Below are 21,322 nucleotides of genomic sequence, written 5' to 3'. Positions count from 1 at the left end.
AAACGTGAGGGTTTATTGGGAGTTATTAATGAGTTTTTTAAATTTCACATTTCATTTCACAGCCTCACGTGGCTTAACTTTTCTTACATTTTATAACTTAATTCTAGTCAATATTCAGGAAAGTCTCTTTTATTAAGCGGCTGTCGACTAAGTTTCCTTCCCACAAAGAAGTGAACCGGAAATACTAGCATAAATTTAAAACTTGCAAGATTTTTGAACTATTTTCTCACATATTTCACCAGTTTTTCTTCTCTTTACCATGGTTTGCAACCAGGTAGTCTCCAATTTCAACCGGCTCAAGGCTAAGCTGAGGCAAACCTTTCTTTGAACAGTGATTCTACTTAAACTCAACCTAATGATTTTATCACGTTCTAATTATTTTAGAAAGCCCCCGTGATTCTTTCACTTGTTTTCTCCCTATTTTAGTATATTTGCTTTTCTTATGTGCTACACGATACCTATTAAGAGCTTCAAATTTTATTCCAGTTTTTGATAGATAAGTACGGTTTATTTTCAGCTTTATTGTTAACAAAAGAATCCGAGCTTTCTTAACGACGTGTGTGTGTGTGTGTGTGTGTGAGAGTGAGAGAGAGAGAGAGAGAGAGAGAGAGAGAGAGAGGGAGAGGCATGCTTAAAAATTGGTACAAAGAATAAAAAAACTCAGCATTGAAAGGATATATCTACAAAACGTTATGGCCTAATGGGTGCTTGTTTGGTATTACTATCACATACTACCAAATCTTGCAAAAGAGATATCAAACACATAATGAAATGTGAAATCATATTGCATCCACTCAATGCTCTTGTTAGCTTTGCCCGCCATTGTATCAATGTTGCATTGAAATTTGAATGCAACAACCTCATCCTTCACACTATTGGCAACCCACCTCAGTAAGTTGTGTGGCTTCATGGACACATCCCTTGCAAATGCTTCTAGAATTTTGGGTAGAGAGACTTTGCCCCCTACATGGATGCTTACATGGGCACTTAAGAAATCATGCTTAGCAACTTCTAGTTCTTGGTAGATGAACTTGGATGTGTATATTCTCACCTGGGAATCACAATAACAAAGTGTCTTATTGTGAACAAAAAGAATAAACATGAAAATAGATTAATGAGAAGCAACATGATAAGGTAAGCAACATCAAAGCCTAATTTTAGGTCAATTATTGTTTCTACTGGACTGTTGACAGAGGAGTACAAGTCGCAAATCTCTCAATATATATATATACACTTATTTAAGCTTTTAGAATACATACCTACCACAAAGAAAGTATGTAAAAATCGTTTAAATCAAGGAATTTTTATAATTGTTTGAACATATAACCTACCATACTTACCATACTGGCAAGCTCTCCCTTTTATTTGTTTAATACTTAGATTCCTCCACGAAATCTTTGATCCCAACTTAGTCAATCCGTTAGCTTCCAAAAGTGGCACAGAGTATTAGAACCTAGCTCCTATTGAGTATCACTCATTCCACGACTCGCTTAGACCAACCCATCTCCGTGAAATCCGTGATGTGAGCCTCAATGTTATTATTATAAAAAAAAGCACATTGCTCGTCAACTGCAAATCTGTCCACGTGCGCACCCACTTGGTCCTTGTCTTTGCCCCTTGCTTCGCATTCGATGCTATCTCCGCCTCCTCCTTCGTTGCAATCTCTACCTCCAACCCCACCCCCAACCCCCCCCCCCCCCCCCCCCCAAAAAAAAATTTCCTTTTTTCGTGCTTCGGCGGCGGCGCAATATCATATTTTATTCGCCTCGGTATTTTTTTCGAAATGGGTAACACCTACTCTGTCCACCCCTAAAAGGCCAATTAATTTGTCTTTGAGATACCCCTAGAATTTAGGAATCCAAAGGCAAAAGAAAATGAATTGTCGCTATCATTCGGCCTACGCAACGCCCCCTGCCTTTTTGCATCGGACTCAAACAGAGCAACTCTCCCTCTCTCTACGCGTTCCCGCTCAACCAAATACAACCAACTCTCTGTCGGTCTACGCCTTCATAGTCAGAGATAGATTTTTGTGCGTATTCCCTCCCTCCCACCCACCCCCCCCCCCCCCCTCCCTTTCCCACAAAAAATTCCATGTGGTCCTCTGCAAGTCAGTCACCTCCAGACCCATCTGCACTTTGTTGCCCCACTCCCCCCTTCTCCCAAGACGTTCCATCTTGCCCTACAGCTCAAGGTGCACAACTACCTCCCCATCTAGTGCTCTTGCTCACATTAGCCTTGCAACACATTGTTCTATATTAGCCTTGTTGTCTGATGCTCCTTGAGCGACCTCACACACACCTCCCCATCTAATGATCTTGCTCACTGCATTCTTGCAGCGCGATGCTCTGTAGCCCTACAAATTGCTGGTCACAAAGCGACCTTCCCCATCTGCTCTCAACATCTGTTGTACCCTTACCTTGCTCCTTCACATTGTATGTCTGAGAGAGAGAGAGAGAGAGAGAGAGAGAGAGAGATGCTTTAGGGGTCCTTCTACCACCCCCTACATTTCAAAAACGCCATTACAACTTGCTATAGAAGGTTAACAAGTCAAAAGTGAGGGTGTGCTCTAAAGTTTTTTGCATAGTCGACTGGAAACGTATTTTTAAGGGCATATGGGCACACAATGAGATTTTGAAAGGGCCTTCAAACTTTAGACGGCCCTTTTTTAAATTGTTGTTTTAATGGGTGTATGGGCGAGCCCTCTTTGACTTCAACCCCCTCGATGGGTAGACGCCTCCACCCTCTATCCATCCCCCTTGCCAGGTACCTCTACCTGCCATGGCCTACAACATGCACGGATAAATCAGGAAACTATCTCCCGCACAAGGATTAAAGTACATGGCTTCTTCACTACATCCATCTATCAACTGAGAACACTATAAGTGACAAAAAAACCTTCTGCGTGCACGACCTACCACGTCGATGGACCTCCTCGTCCTGCTATCGTCCACTAGTCATGGCCCCTCCTTCGCTAGCTTCACCCCCCACCCGTCTTCGAAGAGTTGCATGCAATCCACAGTGACTTTAAAGACGATGGAAAGACGGAGCACAACCCACAAACAGAAAGGTTAAATATCCGAATCTCTCTCTCTCTCTCTCTCTCTCTATATATATATATATATATATATATATATATATAGAGAGAGAGAGAGAGAGAGAGAGAGAGAGAGAGAGAGAGGGGGGGGGGGGGGGGGGGGGGGGGGGGGGACTTTCATTGCTTTTCTTTTTCACTCAAACCTTCACTAAAGAGGTCGAAAAAGATTGAGGAGACCTACATAGATGAGCACTGTTGATGTCAAAGTTTTAGGACTATCTTAAATGTTACTAAGGCTAAAGATAAGCATTGTTGTGTAAATGTGCCTTTAGATGCAAACCCTAAAATCACATTTGCACAGACACCCTCACCACAACCCGTTCATGCACAAAGTCCTAGAACTCCAACAATCACCATTCCCCAATGACAGGATTTTCAAAGATGAGCACATGATGTGAGATGAGCCTAAAACCTATATTTCAAAACACCCTTTGACTAATTTCAATGGACTCAATTAGACAAGGGATAGTTCTTTTTCTCCATCATAACTGAGAAAAAGGCTCCCGGTAGTGGAGGGTAGCATGGTTTATGTGGGTGTACTTTTAATTGACATCTTTAGGCTACTTCTCTCGATAGAGCTCCACATTCAAAACCCAGCAAGAAACCATCAATAAAGAATAGGAAGCGAGGGAGCACCAAGAAGCACCAACATAATGAAAAGAGAGTGTCGTGCTCGATAAGCTTTTGGCGCCTCTTTGGACATGCATTAAGCTTGAAGGGAACTAGCATGAAACTATCTAAACTATCTCACCTTTGATATGAGAATAACCTCTGCTAGAAGGATGTGGAGCATTAAGTGCTTCAACATGATTTGGGTTTGTACGAAAAGGCTCTGGAAGCGTAGCTATCCAACATCACCTAATTGTCAAACTTTGCTTTGGCCAAAGAACCTTTGCTTGTCAAGTTGGCATTGTAAAAAAAATAAATTATGCAAGAGAAAATAAGTCCAAAATTTGAAACTCTAATGTAATGTACTTACCGATTTTTGAATCACCGATAGTGGCATCGGAGTTCATATCCGATCTCATTGGCGTATACAAAATGTTGTAGATAGGTAAGAGCCGTGTTGCACCATGGATCATTGTCATGATCAAGTTAAGTGAAGAAACGTATTGCCTAGGAACCATGTTCTAGCAAATATTCAAAACTCGGAGGTGAAGAAAGAGAAATTGTTGTTGGTTTTGTGAATTGTAACAAATGGTTGGTCATGCCGAGTGCCTTTGCAACACATCGGCTTTATCGAGCACCCGTGTCTCCTTTGGCAAACAAAGGTATGCTAGAAAGGAATCTTTGCATGACACAACTTAGAATGAGCTCCAAACGTGTAGACCGACTTTGGGTGCTACCTTGTGTCCATGCAAAGAAAATTGAACTTGCCACGCAAGCCTTGCTCATGAGAGGCCTCGTATGGAGCCTTGCCAAACATGATCACATGGAAAACCTTGCTATGTTCATTAAGCGTGGCATACCTTTGCAAAACAAACTTGAAATCAAGTTAAACAGAATATACTTTTTTTTTTTGAGAGAGTAGAACTTGAAATTACAACACACACACCTAACCCCCATAGGTGGAGGCAACCCGACTCTTAAGGTGAGTCATCCCAGCCGGGTTAGGGTGGCCAATCCATCATTTGGACTAGGGGAACAACCCCTAAGGGCTACATGTCATACGAGCTGTCAAGTGGGTTGAACCCAAGACCTTTGACACAAGGGGCTCTTGGCACTTGCTCTACCAACTGAGCTAGCTCTCATTGACTAAAACAGAATATACTTGCTTACCGTCAATCGTGTTGACCATTTGGGTTTGTCCTTCCCTATTCAATTCTTATTACATGCTCCATAATGATTGCAATCAAATCCATGGCTACTTAATGTACCTGCCTTATGCTTAACTCTCTATGGAAACTTGCTTATATAGCCTAGCATGTGAGTTGGATCGTGTCCCGCTTAGGTTGGATGAATGTGATCACATGGCTCTGGCCATACGTATCTGGTCATTGCATGCTTTTTGCATGACTATACATGGTTTTTTTTAATACCATTTGCTTGCCGAACGATCATGTTCGTACTCTCGAAATTCTCGAGCTTACAAAGATTTTGCAGGTTTTGCCCTCCTTGGTAACCATACCAATCGCAATTTAAAAAGCACCACATGTTGTCCCCATGCACAAGCACCTCGTGTGTCCGTGCCCATCGCTCGACCACCCCATGGGATGGGCCCCTTGGGTTGCCCTTGGGCGCCCAAAATTACCTTAAAGTGAACACTCCATAGCAATGGAAGCCGCTATTGCAGTGCAGGTAGAAAACGAAAGATCACGTCGCCTAGGGGCCACAAGGCTATGTGCTGCTGTGAAGAAAAATGTAGCTCACATCCATGCACTCTCAAGAAGTCTAATTGCATATGTGATTTGGTGCCACCTGTCGTTGCCCCCCTGTGCAAGTAATGGACGACTCCACCTCTTTTGCTTCATGGTCAAGCCTTCCTAAGGGTTTGATCTCGCGACCGGTGTGTTGAAACTCGTCATGTAAGCTTCTTTAAGCATGACCTCCTACGTAGCAGAAGAGAGGTAACCTGCATGTTTTCCTCCCTTTGAAAATGCCATAGCCTTATATGGGTGAGAGAGAAAGAGAGAATTCATGCACCACGCCTTCCACTCCGCTTCTCCCCTCCTCCATGGTTGCCCTGTTCCACCTTGCTCTGATACCAATATGAGGACTGAGGAACTACGACATGCTCATCTCCACCCAACCTTGGCCTAAATATATCCCTGGTCCCTATTCTAGGAGCCCCCTAAAGCATGCGTAGATTGGGCCATGCCCACCCCAGTCCTACCTTAGGCCTGACATACCCAACATATGGACACTATGGAAAGGGATGCAAGATCTTAGATCTCCATGTTCATTCTCCCTGTATATAAGAGTGTATGTTGTAAAAAAATGCAATTTGGTGGTAAACAATTCGATAAAAGTAATGTGGTGAGCGAATCCCTCTAGCTGATATCTTAGTGCCGATCGGAATAGCCCTCATAGCACCTTCCATAGGAATAACCTTCAGAGAATAACTTCACCACCTTGTCAATCATGTCCCGTGCCATAATTGCCCATGCTTGGTCTTGTTTTGCAATTGAGACCATAAATTTGACAAATTGGGCCTCTACATATATTACAAAGGTTGAGAATCCAATACCGCCCTTCTCCTTGTGTCTGCAACAATATCCCATTTGGCCCACTACCAAGGCAGTGAATCTTTGGTGTTATTTTTCCACATGAATCTTTTCATCGGTTTCAAGGATTCTTTTCAGTTGCAAGGACATGTACATGATCATAAACGAATTAATCATCTTCACCTTTCTCTAGAAGGGACGGAGCACATACTCCCACCTTCACATCTTGGTTGCCACAACATCTCAATTGGGGTTGTTTATCTTACTTAAGAACTACTCTCTAAGATAATAACTAATATCGGGAGTAGTTTTTTTCCAATAAGTTTCTTTTTTCAATTTATACTCTTGTGAACTCCCATTATTACCAAGAAGATGCATGGGCATGTTGCTTACAGCCCAATAGCGTGGGTTTAAATCCAAGTTGCATGAGGGTAGGCTCCCAAAGGTGCACCCCAATTTACCCCGAGATTAGTTTTTGCGATCGATGATTTTGATTAAGTGATAACCCACATCATGGATTTTATTTATTTTTCCTGAAGAATCATAGACATCGGCAGAGAGTTTTCTTTCAATTTGTAAAAATTCAAAAGAAGAAAAGTTTCCATTTAAAAAAATAGAAATCCCCCCCCCCCCCCCCCCCCAAAAAAAACACACACACACACACACTCAGTGTGCAAGGGCAAAGTCTCTCTCTCTCTCTCTCTCTCTCTCTCTCTCTGTGCCTGCAAGCTCTTGGCTTGATGAGGCTGCGCCATGGACTTGTGAGGGGACAAGAGCCCCTCCACCCACCCACCTCTCTCTCTCTCTCTCTCTCTCTCTCTCTCTCTCTCTCTCACACACACACACACACACACACACACACACACACACACACACACACACACACATATGGCACCTGGATTGTGGCCCTGTTGGCAGGTGCTCACATACTTTGGCAGCCCAACCTTCTCGCTTGCTCGGTTGGTGTACTATCTTCGAAGGCACTAGTGCTGGTGCTACCCATGTTCGCAACCATCACCTTTAGAAACAACATGCCAATGGCATTTCTAAAAAGGTTTAGAAATTATACTCTTAACTATAGACCCATCGTTTCCGTAGTTCATGTTTTTTTTTTTGGCAAAACTCACAATTTGTGAGTGGATTGTAATAAGCACAACATAGAATTTACAAAACAACCTCAAGCTCAGGATGAGCCTTGAGGTGGTGGAGATTACAAAATGGATGTCTACTACCTCTCATCTAGGCTAATACTTCTCACAAGTTGACAACATGGCTTGGATAGCCCTAGACCAGTCTCTTGAATCTTGCCTGCTTCGGAGCGTATAGATCATCACTTTGGTTTCTTGTATAATATATGAGAAGCTTGCTACATGAAGGTCTCACTCAAATATAAGGTGGTTCCTTGCCTGCCATATATGGTGGAAAAAGAAGTACCTGACAGTTTGAGTGCAGATGCAGAGCAGAGTTTTAAAAGTCCATTCATTCCATGCCCATGACCCATTGGAGGAACTAGGGTAAAGGAGCCAATTGTAACACCACTAGCACGAGCTCTCATTAGTCATTTTGGGTGGTGGACGGCTTAGATGAGGCGCGATGAGCGAGCATATTTGCAATAAAAAAATTGCAGCCTTCGATAGTTCTATTGCTAGCAGAAATGTGTAACGAAAAAATGGGTGAGAGGTGTACCCATCCGGGGGGGGGGTATTTAAACACGTTGCAGTCAGCAAGGCTAGTATGCGAGATCCGACGACCATCATTTCATCTTGATTGTGATAACCAAGGAGACTTTGGCTTGTTGTTGTAACTAATCTGGCATTTTTGGGAGAAGGATTGATCCTAAAAAGGGGCCCGCGGGCTTTTATCACGACATTGTCCCTAGCTAGCTAACTCAATTCAATGGTGATCACCCACAATCTGTGACATGAAATTGAACCTGGTGTTTGTGTACGCATAGTCTCTCGTGTAGGTGTGTTTCTCTCTCTCTCCCCCTCCCTCTCACGACTAAGGCAATGGTCACATGGGGCATAGTTTTTAGCTATTTTGTCGAATAAGTGAGCCCGCCTCATGGTCTCACGATAGCTAAGGGTTGGCATAGTAGAACTATACTTGAGCTTTGGCGACTATGCCAATTTTTTCACAGTTGCGCAATTGTCCTGGTGAGCCTCTTAACGAAAGATGGTCGTGTTGCAGCTTTTGCTATAAAAAAATTTGTTTATGTGATACGTGGGGACAACATGACGCGACCCATCACCAACAAGTACTCTCTCTCTCCTCTATCTCACCAAATGTCATCTCCAAGGAAAAGCTTCCATGCCAATCTCCAAGCGCATGCATACCAACTCTCGCTGTGCTTGATCACAACGATGGCACAATTGTTTGTGTAGGGCATACGTTGGGCATAGTTATCTATAGCGGATAACTATGCCTCACATGATCATGCTCTAACATGTCTTGAGCTCAACACTTGCCGGATGGCCTTTGAAGTCTCCTCTCTCTCTCGGGATAGTTTCTTGCGACGTTAAAACTCGGGTGTGTGTGTGTGCGCTAATAAAAAGAGGAAAATGGTATAACTTTTCTATCACCCAAGTGTGGTAGATTGGTTATGCCATTTCCCTCTCGACTAAAAGAGGTCTGACTCTTGAGTTCAACTATCCTCGTCCGCTAGATCTTTAAGGTTTCTTGGGATAGTTTCCTACGACCTTAAAACTTCTACACACACACACAAACACGCGCGCGCGCGCGCACACACACGCATTCATTTGAATCCCCTCCCTCCCTCCCTCCCTCCCTCGCTGGTTACCGCGGGGTCCGAGCGGGCGCCACAGGAGAGAGCAAAGCAGAGGAGGGGTTCCGGATGCTGGATTGCATACGCCTGTCGTTCTGCTCCCGTCAGCTTCTTCAGACTTGCTGGTGAAACGATGGAGTGCAGCCTCTGCAAAGCCAACACACAACGCGACTGATTTTAGGTTCATCTTCTCTTTCGCAAAGCTGTAGTGGAGGCTATAACCTTACTTTTGCTGGTCGATAGGACTTGCACCGCAAGATATGCCGTTGTATGGTTTGCGCATTCAGAGAATGTGCTCCTATCCGGTAGGCAGCCTGTCAACATGAAAACTTCTTCATGTTTATGCACTGTGCAGCATTTTCAATGACAAGTTGCTTGTGTCTTTGCCTACATTGTCTTTGTGTTTGCAATGCGCTCACCTTCTGGAGTAATGCAACCCGCTTGGATTGACTTCCTGGTATCCCATATGCAAGGTACGCCTGTAATTGTTTAGTTCCAATAGGTTAAACATATCCACGATCAAATATAGTTTCAAGGAAGTGCATCTTTAGCTTGTAGAAAAGTGCAGCAGAAAGCAATTCTTTGTGTAGTAGCCACACGCATCATACATGCATAGCATTTCAAACCTTTGTTGACATACATGCATCATAAGAGCATTGTGTATATTGATCCAGAATGCTAACTTTTGCTCACGGCCCAGCTTGCCTGGGTCAATGCTTTCTAGTTGCTGCACTAGAGATCTGCATCAACAGAGGAGCTATTATCATGTGACATTCAACCCTCACACACACACACACACACACACACACACACACACACCCCCATTGTGTGTGCATGCATGCTTGCTTCAACACACACATGCACTCACTGAAATGTGCGAAGCATTGTAGCTACGCAGGCCAGTCTTTCATCATCTATGCAGATCGACTTGACTTCAAAATTACGCACATCTACTTTCTCGGCATGTCTAGGGATATTACTCCATTCAAAGTCATTGCTAGACCCTGTATGTGAGGATTGTTCACTGTGTTGTGAGGCCCAGAAGCCATAGGTAGAGGAATCTTGTGCTGCAGAGAATGTGCTTGTAGAGAATGACGACGAAGGAGAGACTTCAGCTTCAACTTGGGGTTCTGCAAGTCTGCGATAGATGGCAGCCATGCATAATACAATGTCTTCTGACAATCCATTGGCGTCGTAGGCAGTCAGAGAGTCCACTTGCTGTCTTGGTTTCTTAGGTACGAAGCTTTTGCTGTAGTTGTGTAAGTAAGGTGTACCCTGTTCTTAACCACAACCCACACAAGCAAAGGTTATCATGCAAATGCTAGTCATGTTGTCTTCGCAAGGTACAAGTTCATGAATAACACTCTCAGGTTGATATTTCTTTTTGGCCTAGAAAAGGGAAGCTAGCTCTTATAGCATTGTTTAATTACTTTAAGCAGCTTTGAACTGGAGAAACTAATGTTGTCAAAGTCTCCTGTTTGAAGACGTAAAATTTGGAAAACAAGCATAACCTGAGGGATTAGTTGTTGATGGAGGTCAAATACTGAAACAGAGCAAATAATTTTCAAGATTAGTTATGTAGATCCTATTTGATGCTTATGCTGTTTATGTTCCTTTGTTATTTAATGAAGTCAAGTTTTTGCCTCATTTACTAGTGTCAACGTTCTAAGCTTTTAATGGTAACATAGGGTCATAAAATGATGACTTGATGGTTTGCAAAGTAACATACTAAGCTTTTGATGGTAACATAGGCTCATAAAATGATGACTTGATGGTTTGCAAAGTTCATTGAGTCTTTGAGAATTGCTTTCTAGGATGTTTGGAAAAAAGACACCGATGGTCTGCATCATATTCTCCACGGTTTCCGTAGTTATCCTGGATGGTCTCATTGTTCAGATTTTATGCATTGTCTTGTACTTCGTTTTAACACTGCATTATATCTACCACAGTTATGGTTTTTTGAACTTGTAGCATGAAACTCATCACTACAATCATATACTCAACCACAATGTCGAACTTCTTTCAGGTTGGAAGTTCAGAGTTCATAATTGACAATTTCATGTGTATTATACCAGCTGGTTAAACTGCTTCATGCTTATTTAAATGGGCAAGGCAGTTAAGGTCTACCTATATGGCAACTTGATCGTTTCATTTGGAATGGATTTGGCAGGTTTCCAATACTGATAGATTTTTCCTATGACTGAGCGCCGTAGAAAGTTTGGGAGTCCTTTTCCTTATTACTTCACGTCTCATGTGTGTAGGCTTTTCCTTATCACTTCGTGTCTCGTTTGTGTAGGCTTAAGTTTTGTGTCAGTTGTTGAGCAGTTGCAGTTGATTCTCCGACTGTCTTCCTTTGAAAGACATTATATGCCTAATCAAGGTGTTTAAAGTTTTCATCGAGGCCTTAAAATTCCTCACTCTTCTAAGAGGGGTGACAAGATCTGCACATTCAATAAAGATGAATAAGGAACAAATGCATTTGCAGTGAATGAGATGGGGAACTTATGCAAGATGCATTCGTACTTTAACTTGTTGCTTACTTGTGGAAGTGAGATGGGCTGAGAGTATGATGAACGCTTCTCCTTTGAGGTATTGTTGGCTGATCTTTTCCATAATGAGCTCCCTTGAGGGGTAGCTTGCCGCTCTACATAGCATGGATCTCCTTTTATGAATTTTGATTGGACAGGTAGTGGCATTTCGCTATAATATGGTGATGATGCAGATTTTTGATTGAAAGCTTGCCGGTAAAGCTCTAGTAAGTGTTGCTCCAGATTCTTGATTTCAAGCTCAAGCATGGAAATTTCTTTTACCAGGTCCTGCATCAACCGAGCCAATGCAAAATTTGTCTGAGCTTAAAGGCTAAAATGCTTAGTTTTGAGTATTGCTTTGTTGCATCTTCTGATCATTGTCACAGAATCAACTTGTAAGCATTGTTAGGGACACACTTTCGAGACAAATTTATGAACTGTGAGGTAATGCTGAGCTTTAATAGCCTGTGGAGTTTGTAGTAAACCCAGGTGTTTGAAATTTGCCAGAGGTTAGGCTCATACTCTGTTGTTGTGATTGCCCCTGAACAACATTGAAAGCGTGGTAAAGTATTTCTACTGACACACTTTTTAACAGTGACGTTACGCAGAGCTTCATACATCTATGGAGCTCTCTACATCGCTTTGACTTGGTCAGTGTCAGGAGGTGCCAATGGACTCAGAATGCCGTTACTGCTATACAAACCTTCAAAAGTAGATTTCATGATGGTGAAAAATTTACCTGAAAGCAGACACCTCTTTTTAAAGGTGTGATATCCTTGGATGGGGCGGAAGAATCTCCACCACGAGCACTTTTCAGAGCTTTTCTCTTATCATGATCATGCTCCAATCTGGCTTGTAATCCAGCTACCTGCATAGGCTATCAGAAAACGGTAAGCAATCCCTTCCTGTACCAGTATGAGCTATTCCTGCTCCAGGAAGACCGGAATTGCAAGCCTCTTACTTGATGAATTGAATTCAGTATTTAAACTGAGCTACTTTGTTTTTCTTAATTTTCTGTAAGTCGCAATAGAATTGGTTATGATTTGGTTTTAGGTTGGCGAACACTTGGGAAACGTAAGCCTCTATGTGATGGGTGTGAGCTTGAAGTGAAGTGTGACTCCTGTTGTATACTTTTGGTCTTGTTATTGCTTTATTGATTTATTTTGGTCTTCCTTGCATGCATAGAGCCATAGCAGAAATTCAGTAAGCACACCTCTATCTTATGTATGTTTTGGTGTGGGTTTTCATGATAAGCGTGTTTTTGTGGACCACTAACATGTCTATTTTCCATTGGTTCATCTAGGGACTATTTAAATACGAACGTGTAATCTTGCAATAAAAAACACTTTCCATGAGGTTCAAAACACATCGAATTCATTAAGATTATCCTCGAAACGTTGTGGATTTTCTCAACTGTAAAATTGAGATCTGTAGGTGCAAGAAGGCCACAAGAGAGTTTCTCTTGAGCATTGCTTTTACCAAATTATGACTGAGATAACAATACTAGCAACTTTGTCAAGCAAGGCAAAGTAGTAGTAATTGCTCTTTTGTGCCGGAATTACAAAGCATGCTTGTGGGCAGTGCAAGTCATTGAGTGCAGGGATCCAATGACAGTTTCTAAGACCGTTTCTTACTTGAGATGGATAGGGGTTGTGCATTTGGGTATTGACAGTAATCAGTTAAGCCAAAAGCAGACTGTTGTACCTCTCTTGCATATCTTGAGTAGCTAAGAGAATGGCTTGAGGAACTGGGTGTGTCTGCTGTTCTTGGATTGCTGTCATTTTGAAAGATGTAATAATCAGAACCTCTATATAAACTAGGTATCACATGTAATCTCCAGTACCGATCAAATTTTTGCTCACCTATCTGCATGCTGATGTTCTGTGAGTAAATCTTTGGATGCGTGGGCATGGATGCTCCTTTTCGTTGTGTAGGTGAAGGAATCGCTGTCTGGAAACACGTCATTCCAAGATGTGTTTGGTTTGCCTCCTTTCATTGATCAGTCCACACTTTCCTCCCAAGGGCTGTGCCTGCAATACAGAATGTCCATGAGAAAAAATACAATGTCATAAATTCAGATTCTGTAAGCCTAAAACGTATTTCTTCAGCTCAAAATGTTGCTTCAGAGCCACACATGCACACATACGCACAAACTCAAAATTCCTGAAACATGTGCAGGTCAAGAAGAGACAAAAGTGTTTGAGAAGCCTGCTGCTGCATTATTCAAGCAGGAAGGTGCGATGAAGATGAAGACGAGGAGAGAGAGAGAGAGAGAGAGAGAGAGAGAGAGAGAGAATGCCTGTAGGAGGATGAGAACTTAGCAGAGGCCTTTCCTTCTGTTGTCAGAAGCGTACTTGCAAAATTGCAGCAATGCCGAGAGCAGAATGATAATGATGGTGGGGCGATATTAAAGGAGGCCGAGGTATAGACTCACGAGTGTAAGGGCATAGGCAGCCGCATAGCTGTAGCAGGGCCCAGGGAAGACAGTGTTTGTCAGAATAGGGGGCGGCAAATTGAAAGGAGGGCAGGCTCCGATGATGACAAGGATGATGCATTGTATTCTCATTTCCACGCTTCCACCTACCCTCCGAGGCTCGAGCAGAGAGAGAGAGAGAGAGAGAGAGAGAGAGCGAGCGAGAGCTGCGCCAAGCATCTGCGAATGAGCTAGCTGCTACAGTGCTACTGATACTGCCAGTGCCACTGCTACAGTATTGGATTGGGAGCGATTCTAGATTCTCGGGTCGGACTTTTAGGGCCGAGTGCGGTATCCCGCTGAGTCATGGGCCCGCTCAAGGCTTCTTCAGCACTGCAGAGTCCTGAAGAAGTGTGGACACTGTCACACTGTGGAGTCTACTGTCTGCCTTTCCGACTTGTCGACGAGAAACCCGACACTCTCTCTCTCTCTCTCTCTCTCTCATTCGGTTGCACAGGTGGCTTTAGATCCTTGCTCATGTCAGGGCGGTTCGTATGATGACGTTGGTCGGTGCCGCCGCATGCACCGACGCGCTTACTGCCAAAACTATTGGACCAAAGGAGTCACCAACTACCAGTGGGCAGTGGCCACCCCGCTTCCATTTCATTTCCTCATTTCAACAAGAGGGTGCGCACATTTGGAGGAAAATCGGCGGTTGCATCTATGATCTGTCTATTTCAATCAGAATCTTCTTCCCGTCAACTTTTCAAAGAGTACCCCATGATTTACGGCTTAGCAGGAAAGATTTGCAAAGGGGTGCAATAGACGTAGAGTAAAAAAGGTAAAGTTTTTAAGGTGGCTTCAAGAAGGCAATGTTTTTAATTGTAATAAATTGTGTGTGACATCAAAGTTCGAGAAAAATCATTTTAAAAAACATATAAAATTTTCTTTGGATAGATTCAAAGAAAAATTTTTACAAAATAATTGGTATTTTTTGTAATTTTACTCTATTTTTATTAAAAAAATTCGAACATACTATGGTGCGTGCATGTGTGTGTATGTGAGAGAGAGAGAGAGTGTGTGTGTGTGTGTGTGTGTGAGAGAGAGAGAGAGAGAGGGGGGGAGGTAGTATTGGAAAAAAATCGGAGTTCAATGTATTTTAATCGGTTAAAATTGTAAAATCTCAATTATATTTTGAGTTTGCTTTCAAAAAAATCATGAAATTTACACAAGTTTTAATGTTATTATCGGCAAAAGCTTCAAATTTTGACCTAAAAATCAAAAGAATTTTAAGTTTACCCTCATTTTTATCAATTAGAGAGAGGGAGAGGATCTTCTTTATACATTTTTAATGCCTTACATCAACACCAATATAAAGACATTTTTTAAAAACACTAAAATGAAGAAAAAATCATATTGTATGTAATCAAATGGTGATGAAAAGACTAAAGTGCAAACAAAGGGTATATTACATTTAATGTGATAGTAAAACTTTTGATGCTCAAAGATTTGCACGTTTTCTCTATCAACTCCTCTATATGGTCTTCTTAGGTTAAAAATAAGATTCTTTAAGAATGATTTATTATGGGGAAGAAAGTTGTTCAAGAGCCAAGTGATGCTCATTACAACACAAATTGTGAGATTTTGTTAGACTGGTCATGCGAGGCTTAGTTATCAGTTATACATAACTAAGCCAACTATGCTGAGACAGAGCATTAAATGAATAACTAAACCTCTTACATGGTCACACGAGGCTTAGTTATGTCTTAAACTCACAACTATGCCAAAATTAGCATAGATACAAAGGGTGGGCATACTTATTCATTTAATGCTCTTTTTTGAGTGACAAAGAATGGGGTATTTGCATTTGCAGAAAATGATTGACGATTGTAAAGCTGATGGAGAGAAGCTGAAGAGACAGTTTGAACATGGGATAAGACTAATTATCCACTTGCAGGAAGTCATAAGTGCTTTCCCGGGGGGTAGCAGTCCCTGAAGGTGTAATCTAGATAAGAAAGAAGTCATTAAATTGAAGTTGTATGTAGCCTTGTCCTCGACAATAGCCAATGTAATTTTATGAAAGATTTTGTAAAAGTCTCTATTAGCTCGAAGTTACCATTAGAAGGTACATCGGTTCAATGTAATTTTGTTCTCTACCTAATATAAAATTTCTCTCGCCCTTTATGGCAAAAAGAATGGGGCTTAGTTATTTGTTCAAATAATTGATAACTAAGCCTCGAGTAACCATAGCTTTACTTCAAATATATTTGGAAGGCAAGGATCTTTGGAAACTGTTAAGTTCATTGAGATAATCCGAGAAAAAGCAAGGGGCGATCATTGCCATTGGGAAACAAATGAACTCGGATGAATGGAAGAGGACCATGAGCGTCACAATGAAGGACTTGCATGGGTAAAGGTATGGGTTTGTCCATTGTCATGGGGTGGCTCCCTTGTATCTAGAATCTTTGAAAGATGCCATGGTTTGGTAAGAGCATGGTAAGAATTTGTAATTTACTAGTTATGATAATATAATCTACTCACCATTGTGAGTTTTGCAAGACAGAAAAAAAAGTGAAAGTAAGATTTTTTTTTTGAAAAACTCACAATTGTGAGTAGATTATATTAGCATAATAAGAAAATTACAAATTCCTGCCATGCTGGTGGGGAGCCATGACAACTTCAAAGGGTCATATATACATCGACTGAGAGAGGAGCCATCCCACGATAAGGAATGAGTCCACACCTTTATCTATGAAAGTTAGTCATTACAACGCTCGGGACCTTGTTTCACTCATTAGAGTTTAATTGTTTTCCAATGGCGATGATCGCCCCCTTGCTTTCTTGGATTATCTCCGTGAACTTAGCTGTTTCCATGGTGTTCTCGAAGATCCGACAGTTCCTTGCCTTCCAAATATGTTTGAAGTAACAAAATTTCACGATTTGCATTGTGATGAGCAACGCTTGGCTCTCGAACACCTTTCCTTTGTTCTTGAAAAATCTTATTTTCAAGGTCTTTTGAATCCATTTGCAAATCATCCTTGCTAGGCTAGTGAAAGTAGTAAGATGCAACGAAGAGAAATTTGCCCCATATAGTGAAAACCTTGCAAGTAATATGTGCAACATTCCCTATTGTTCTCCCTATAATTTGTTGTGCATGTGCATGGTCTTTGATGATGTTTTTTGTGCGCATATAAAAAGCACATGCTTTTCTCAAATCTTACTATGTGGGAGGAAAGAAATAGCCCCCCCCCCCCCCCCCCCCCCCCCCTCCTTTTTCCCCACCACCCAAAAAAAAAAAAAAACCAACCCCAATCCACTAAAAGGCATTGCCATAGTTTGAGAGGTAGACGAATGGTTCTATTGAAAGGCATAAAGGAAATTATATATGTGGTCAATTAGTCTTGCTTCGATGGCCTTGTCATAGTAGTTAATGTGTGAATGAGTATAAATATATAAATAATAGTCCTAATAGTTAGTGTGTAAAAAGGATACAATAATAAATTGCTTGATAAGTATTTTTCTAAACAAAAGAGAGAATTCAAAATAAACATAGGAGATTTTGTGAAACACATTTGTGAAATCCAAACCTCAATTTTTTGAAAGCAAATGCAATCTTTTCATCATATACTGCACTAACCAACCTTATGATCAATGTTTTAAATTGAACTTGTAGACCAAAATCTCTCCTTGGAGGATCTATGAAAGAATAAACAAAATGATAAATAAATTTTTTGTGCAATGAAAATTTGTAAAAAATATCAAAGACGAGATAGTGCATTGTTTATATGAGTGTCGAATGGAAGTATTGTTGGGATAAGCTTTTAGCTTACTCATAGTGAGAATAGTCCCTAAAAGGCAATTATGCATTGTTATGTGTATAATCATACTTTTTCCGTGGAATCCTATAACCTCATACATATGCTACTTATTCCATAAATATTTGTTACATACTTGATATTCATATGTACTTATGGTAGTTCACATGACCCTTGTCCATTACTATATGTGGTATATATCCATCCACTCATTGATTCCATTCGCCACTTTGATCTTACATAAAGCCACCATCCAAAGCTTGTAATCTTTCTAAGCTTCTACAATCAATCAAGCAAGTTATCATTTTTACTTAGCAAGCTAAAAAGCATGGATTGAAGTCTTTAAAATCTATAGAATTCTATTGATTCTTAGCATTATATTTGAAGAAACACTTGTTAGGGGCACACCTAAACATGGATTGAAGTCTTTAAAATCTATAGAGTTCTATTGATTTTTAGCATTATATTTGAAGAAACACTTGCTATGGGGCACACCTTAATATGGAAGTAATTTCATGACTTATGGTTTCTTTTGTCCCAATGTGAGCAACCTTGACCTTTGATGGCCATTGCACTATTTTGAGGTCTTGTGTAAGTGCCAAGTCTTTTTTCTTATTTTTGAAGTGAATAATTACATCTTCAAGTGTATGGACGGGATCCTTCTGTTTAAGCATAGTTACAATGTTATCAGAACTACTTGGTAGGGCTTTAAGGAGGATGGAAATTTTATCCTCCTATGGAACTTGTACCTCGGCATAAATGAGTTGGATTGAAATAGGCTTAAGTGTGTTTTGCAAATGCATTAAAGAGACTCTTTGGATTTTACATCACATACTCACACACATTCAAAAAGCGCGCGCGTGCGCGTGCGCACACACACACACAAGATCAATGAGCTACATTTATGGATTTTTTCAAGCACAAAACACGAGGATTGATCAAAGCACCATTGATTGATGCTTGGGTCCAATGAGGCATGGATTAGTGAATTTAAAAGTTTGGAAAGTCTCTATGCACACACATACTTATCAATTTTCAATCAATGCTCTCAAGCAAAGTAATTTGGCTCAAAGAAATTGAAAATGCATATAGAAATGCATACACAATCAAGCAAGATGCAAAATGCAATGAAATTATGATTACAATCACAAAGGGAAGAAGAAATCCGAGTAATTTAATAGATAACTCATGCTCTTCATGCCCAATCTCCTTGAATACCTTGCTAGTGGCCCAAAACTCTTGAGGCTTTGCATGTATCCAATGTCACACAACTCAATTGAACTCTATAGATGCAATCCAATGCTAACACTACTCTATAAGGATCATGTGAAGGTGATTAAAAAGTGGTAATCACACACCATACTTTGATACCACATGAGGACTATCCCTCACTATTACTGGCTCTACTTTCAGTTTCCATTACATAGAATCTTCCTAAGATGCTTTAGCATCTCCATTCAACTCACAATTTAAAACCAATCCTCATGGGTAGGATTTGACCTCATCACGTAGAGAGTATAAAGCTCAACCTTAACCACTAGGCTACAAGCTCACGGTACCCTTTGGGGTGCCCTTAACTACTAAAAAAAAACAATACCCCCCCCCCCCTTCTCCTTTCCCTTTTTTTCCCCACCCTTCCCTTTTCCTTTCTTTCCTCCCCCCTAAACTAATTAATGGGTTTCTCAAAAAAGTCGTTTTGGGGACCTATTTGGAGGATACACCATTGTAACATTCATGGTTGTGTTGACACCATAGAGTTAGATAATAGGTAGATTAGAGAGAGCTCAATACACAATGTAGAAATAATAATTTTTGTAGGATGTGAGATATTACAAGCTTTGAATAGTGGACTTATGTAGGCCCAAGGAGAAGAAATTACAAGACACTGGGGACTAGTACATGCAACTCTCCACCCAACCATGCCTAATATAGATCCTTGGCTTGCTTAATATAGGCTCTCCTATATTGCATGTGTGTACTGGCCCTTGGCTCTGGCATGTCTTACTCTAAGCTCGACATTACTCCTACCTTGGAGAAGCGTTTTTGTTCTCGAAAACAAAAGTGGTGATATCTGGGCTGATAGCTAACATAGTGTGTAGACTCTATTTATAACTCACTAGAGTATTTTAAATGAGTTACCATAACTAAGAGGTGTCTAAAAGAATACATCATCTCAACTTTCCATGAAAGTAACCTATTGACATAACTCATCATCAAAGATTAAGTCATCATTTCTCATCATTAAACAGCCCCACCATAACTGGCGAAAAGGAATATTCGGCAAGTGATTTTTCTTCACGCACGATGGCTTTTCCTCATAAGGGGGCCTTACAAATGTGCATTTTTAATACAAAAAATTACAAGGGGTAAATCAGGCTGCATACTTAACAATTTCCCACTTGGAGACTGATCTCCAAACCAAACCTGTGACTGCTTTCCATCGTGGCTTCTTATCCTTGAATGCCGATTGAAGATGAGCAAAAGCTCAACTTCTCCTTGTTGACCACCTTTGTAAACATGTCTACAGGATTTTCACTTGTATGCACCTTTCCTAGCTTTAGGTGTCCCTCTTCCAAAAGAGTGCGTATGAAGTGATATCTCACCTCAATGTACTTTGTCCTTGAATGAAAAGCTGAGTTCTTTGCAACATGAAGGGACTAAACCTAGTGGCAACATGCTTTGTCTCATGGTAAGAAAACTCCAACTAGAGAGATAAACTTTCCAATTGGATTGCTTTGTGCTAACATACGCGCTTATCATATTCTTTAGCACAAGATAAACACTTGTAATTTGACTATCCGTCTCTGGATGGCTAGAAGTACTGAGTTTCCCAACAGTTTATAGACATTCCTTCAAAATGACTGGTAAACTGAGAACACAATTCCTTGCAACATTGTCGAGTAATCAACAATGTTATGAAAAACCAACTTGGTTAACTTTAGAGATTGAAAAAGTGGATTGAATCAATTGTACAAAGTTGATTCAAGGACACATTGTCATTTCTATCATTTTGGTCATTTATATTTGCATCTGTACCAATGCTTATGGATAATGTTATGTTCACAACCTATAGAAAAAGAACGAAATACTTTTCTTTGCAATTATGTGAAAGTCGTGCTAGCATAGTATGTGAAAATTAATCATATCTAGGTTCCAACAATCAAACATGTATATGAATAGAACATATCTTTGCTACATGTGTAAACAACCATCCGTTAATGTTGTTGAACAATACTTGTAACCTGAACAAATCTTACTAGGTATCCGACAATTTTTGGCCACTAAAATGGTTCTTGATACGACATACTCGAAATGGTCTAATACTACTACACAGTTGTGACCAACACCTAAGGACTATGTTGTGAAATATCATTGGAATAACTGGGGCCAATGTCAGTCCCAGAAACTCATATTCACCACATATGGAATATGTATGTCTCATGTAAGGATGTCCAAAAAAATGACATCCACAACAAGATATACTTGTGTGTGGAGGTAATTCCAAACACTTAGCGACATTAGT

The 21,322-nt window shown here is 40.8% G+C and overlaps 1 protein-coding gene and 1 long non-coding RNA gene across 6 annotated transcripts; one reads left to right on the top strand and one right to left on the bottom strand.

Annotated features, from left to right (window-relative positions):
• Window positions 1-539: 539 nt before the first annotated feature.
• Window positions 540-14,839, bottom strand: LOC147422853 (uncharacterized). 2 transcript variants are annotated; one of them, XM_086502728.1, is made up of 13 exons: window positions 14,006-14,839; window positions 13,871-13,907; window positions 13,580-13,601; window positions 13,434-13,517; window positions 13,276-13,345; window positions 12,311-12,439; window positions 11,584-11,859; window positions 9,912-10,318; window positions 9,684-9,783; window positions 9,463-9,522; window positions 9,271-9,357; window positions 9,059-9,190; window positions 540-1,051 (listed from the first exon to the last, which is right to left on the bottom strand). In XM_086502728.1, exons 1-13 carry the CDS (start codon window positions 14,222-14,224, stop codon window positions 725-727), a joined length of 1,950 nt encoding a protein of 649 aa, XP_086358854.1. In that variant the 5' UTR covers window positions 14,225-14,839; the 3' UTR covers window positions 540-724. The 2 variants fall into 2 exon arrangements, with proteins under 2 accessions (XP_086358854.1, XP_086358853.1); XM_086502727.1 differs by having other exon boundaries at window positions 545-1,051; window positions 12,311-12,448; window positions 13,434-13,601; window positions 13,871-14,007.
• Window positions 9,091-12,331, top strand: LOC147422854 (uncharacterized). 4 transcript variants are annotated; one of them, XR_015186757.1, is made up of 7 exons: window positions 9,091-9,224; window positions 9,287-9,516; window positions 10,117-11,423; window positions 11,529-11,632; window positions 11,730-11,798; window positions 11,958-12,015; window positions 12,167-12,331. It is a non-coding gene; the product is annotated as an uncharacterized LOC147422854 (long non-coding RNA). The 4 variants fall into 4 exon arrangements; XR_015186759.1 differs by having other exon boundaries at window positions 11,730-11,856; XR_015186756.1 differs by having other exon boundaries at window positions 11,958-12,331.
• Window positions 14,840-21,322: the final 6,483 nt, after the last annotated feature.

This window comes from Adiantum capillus-veneris, chromosome 27 (genome assembly GCF_014529385.1).
Source record: "Adiantum capillus-veneris isolate H3 chromosome 27, ASM1452938v2, whole genome shotgun sequence".
NCBI classification, from domain to species: domain Eukaryota; kingdom Viridiplantae; phylum Streptophyta; class Polypodiopsida; order Polypodiales; family Pteridaceae; genus Adiantum; species Adiantum capillus-veneris.
Note: the sequence above shows the minus strand (reverse complement) of the source record. Positions and strands in the feature narration are given on the sequence as shown.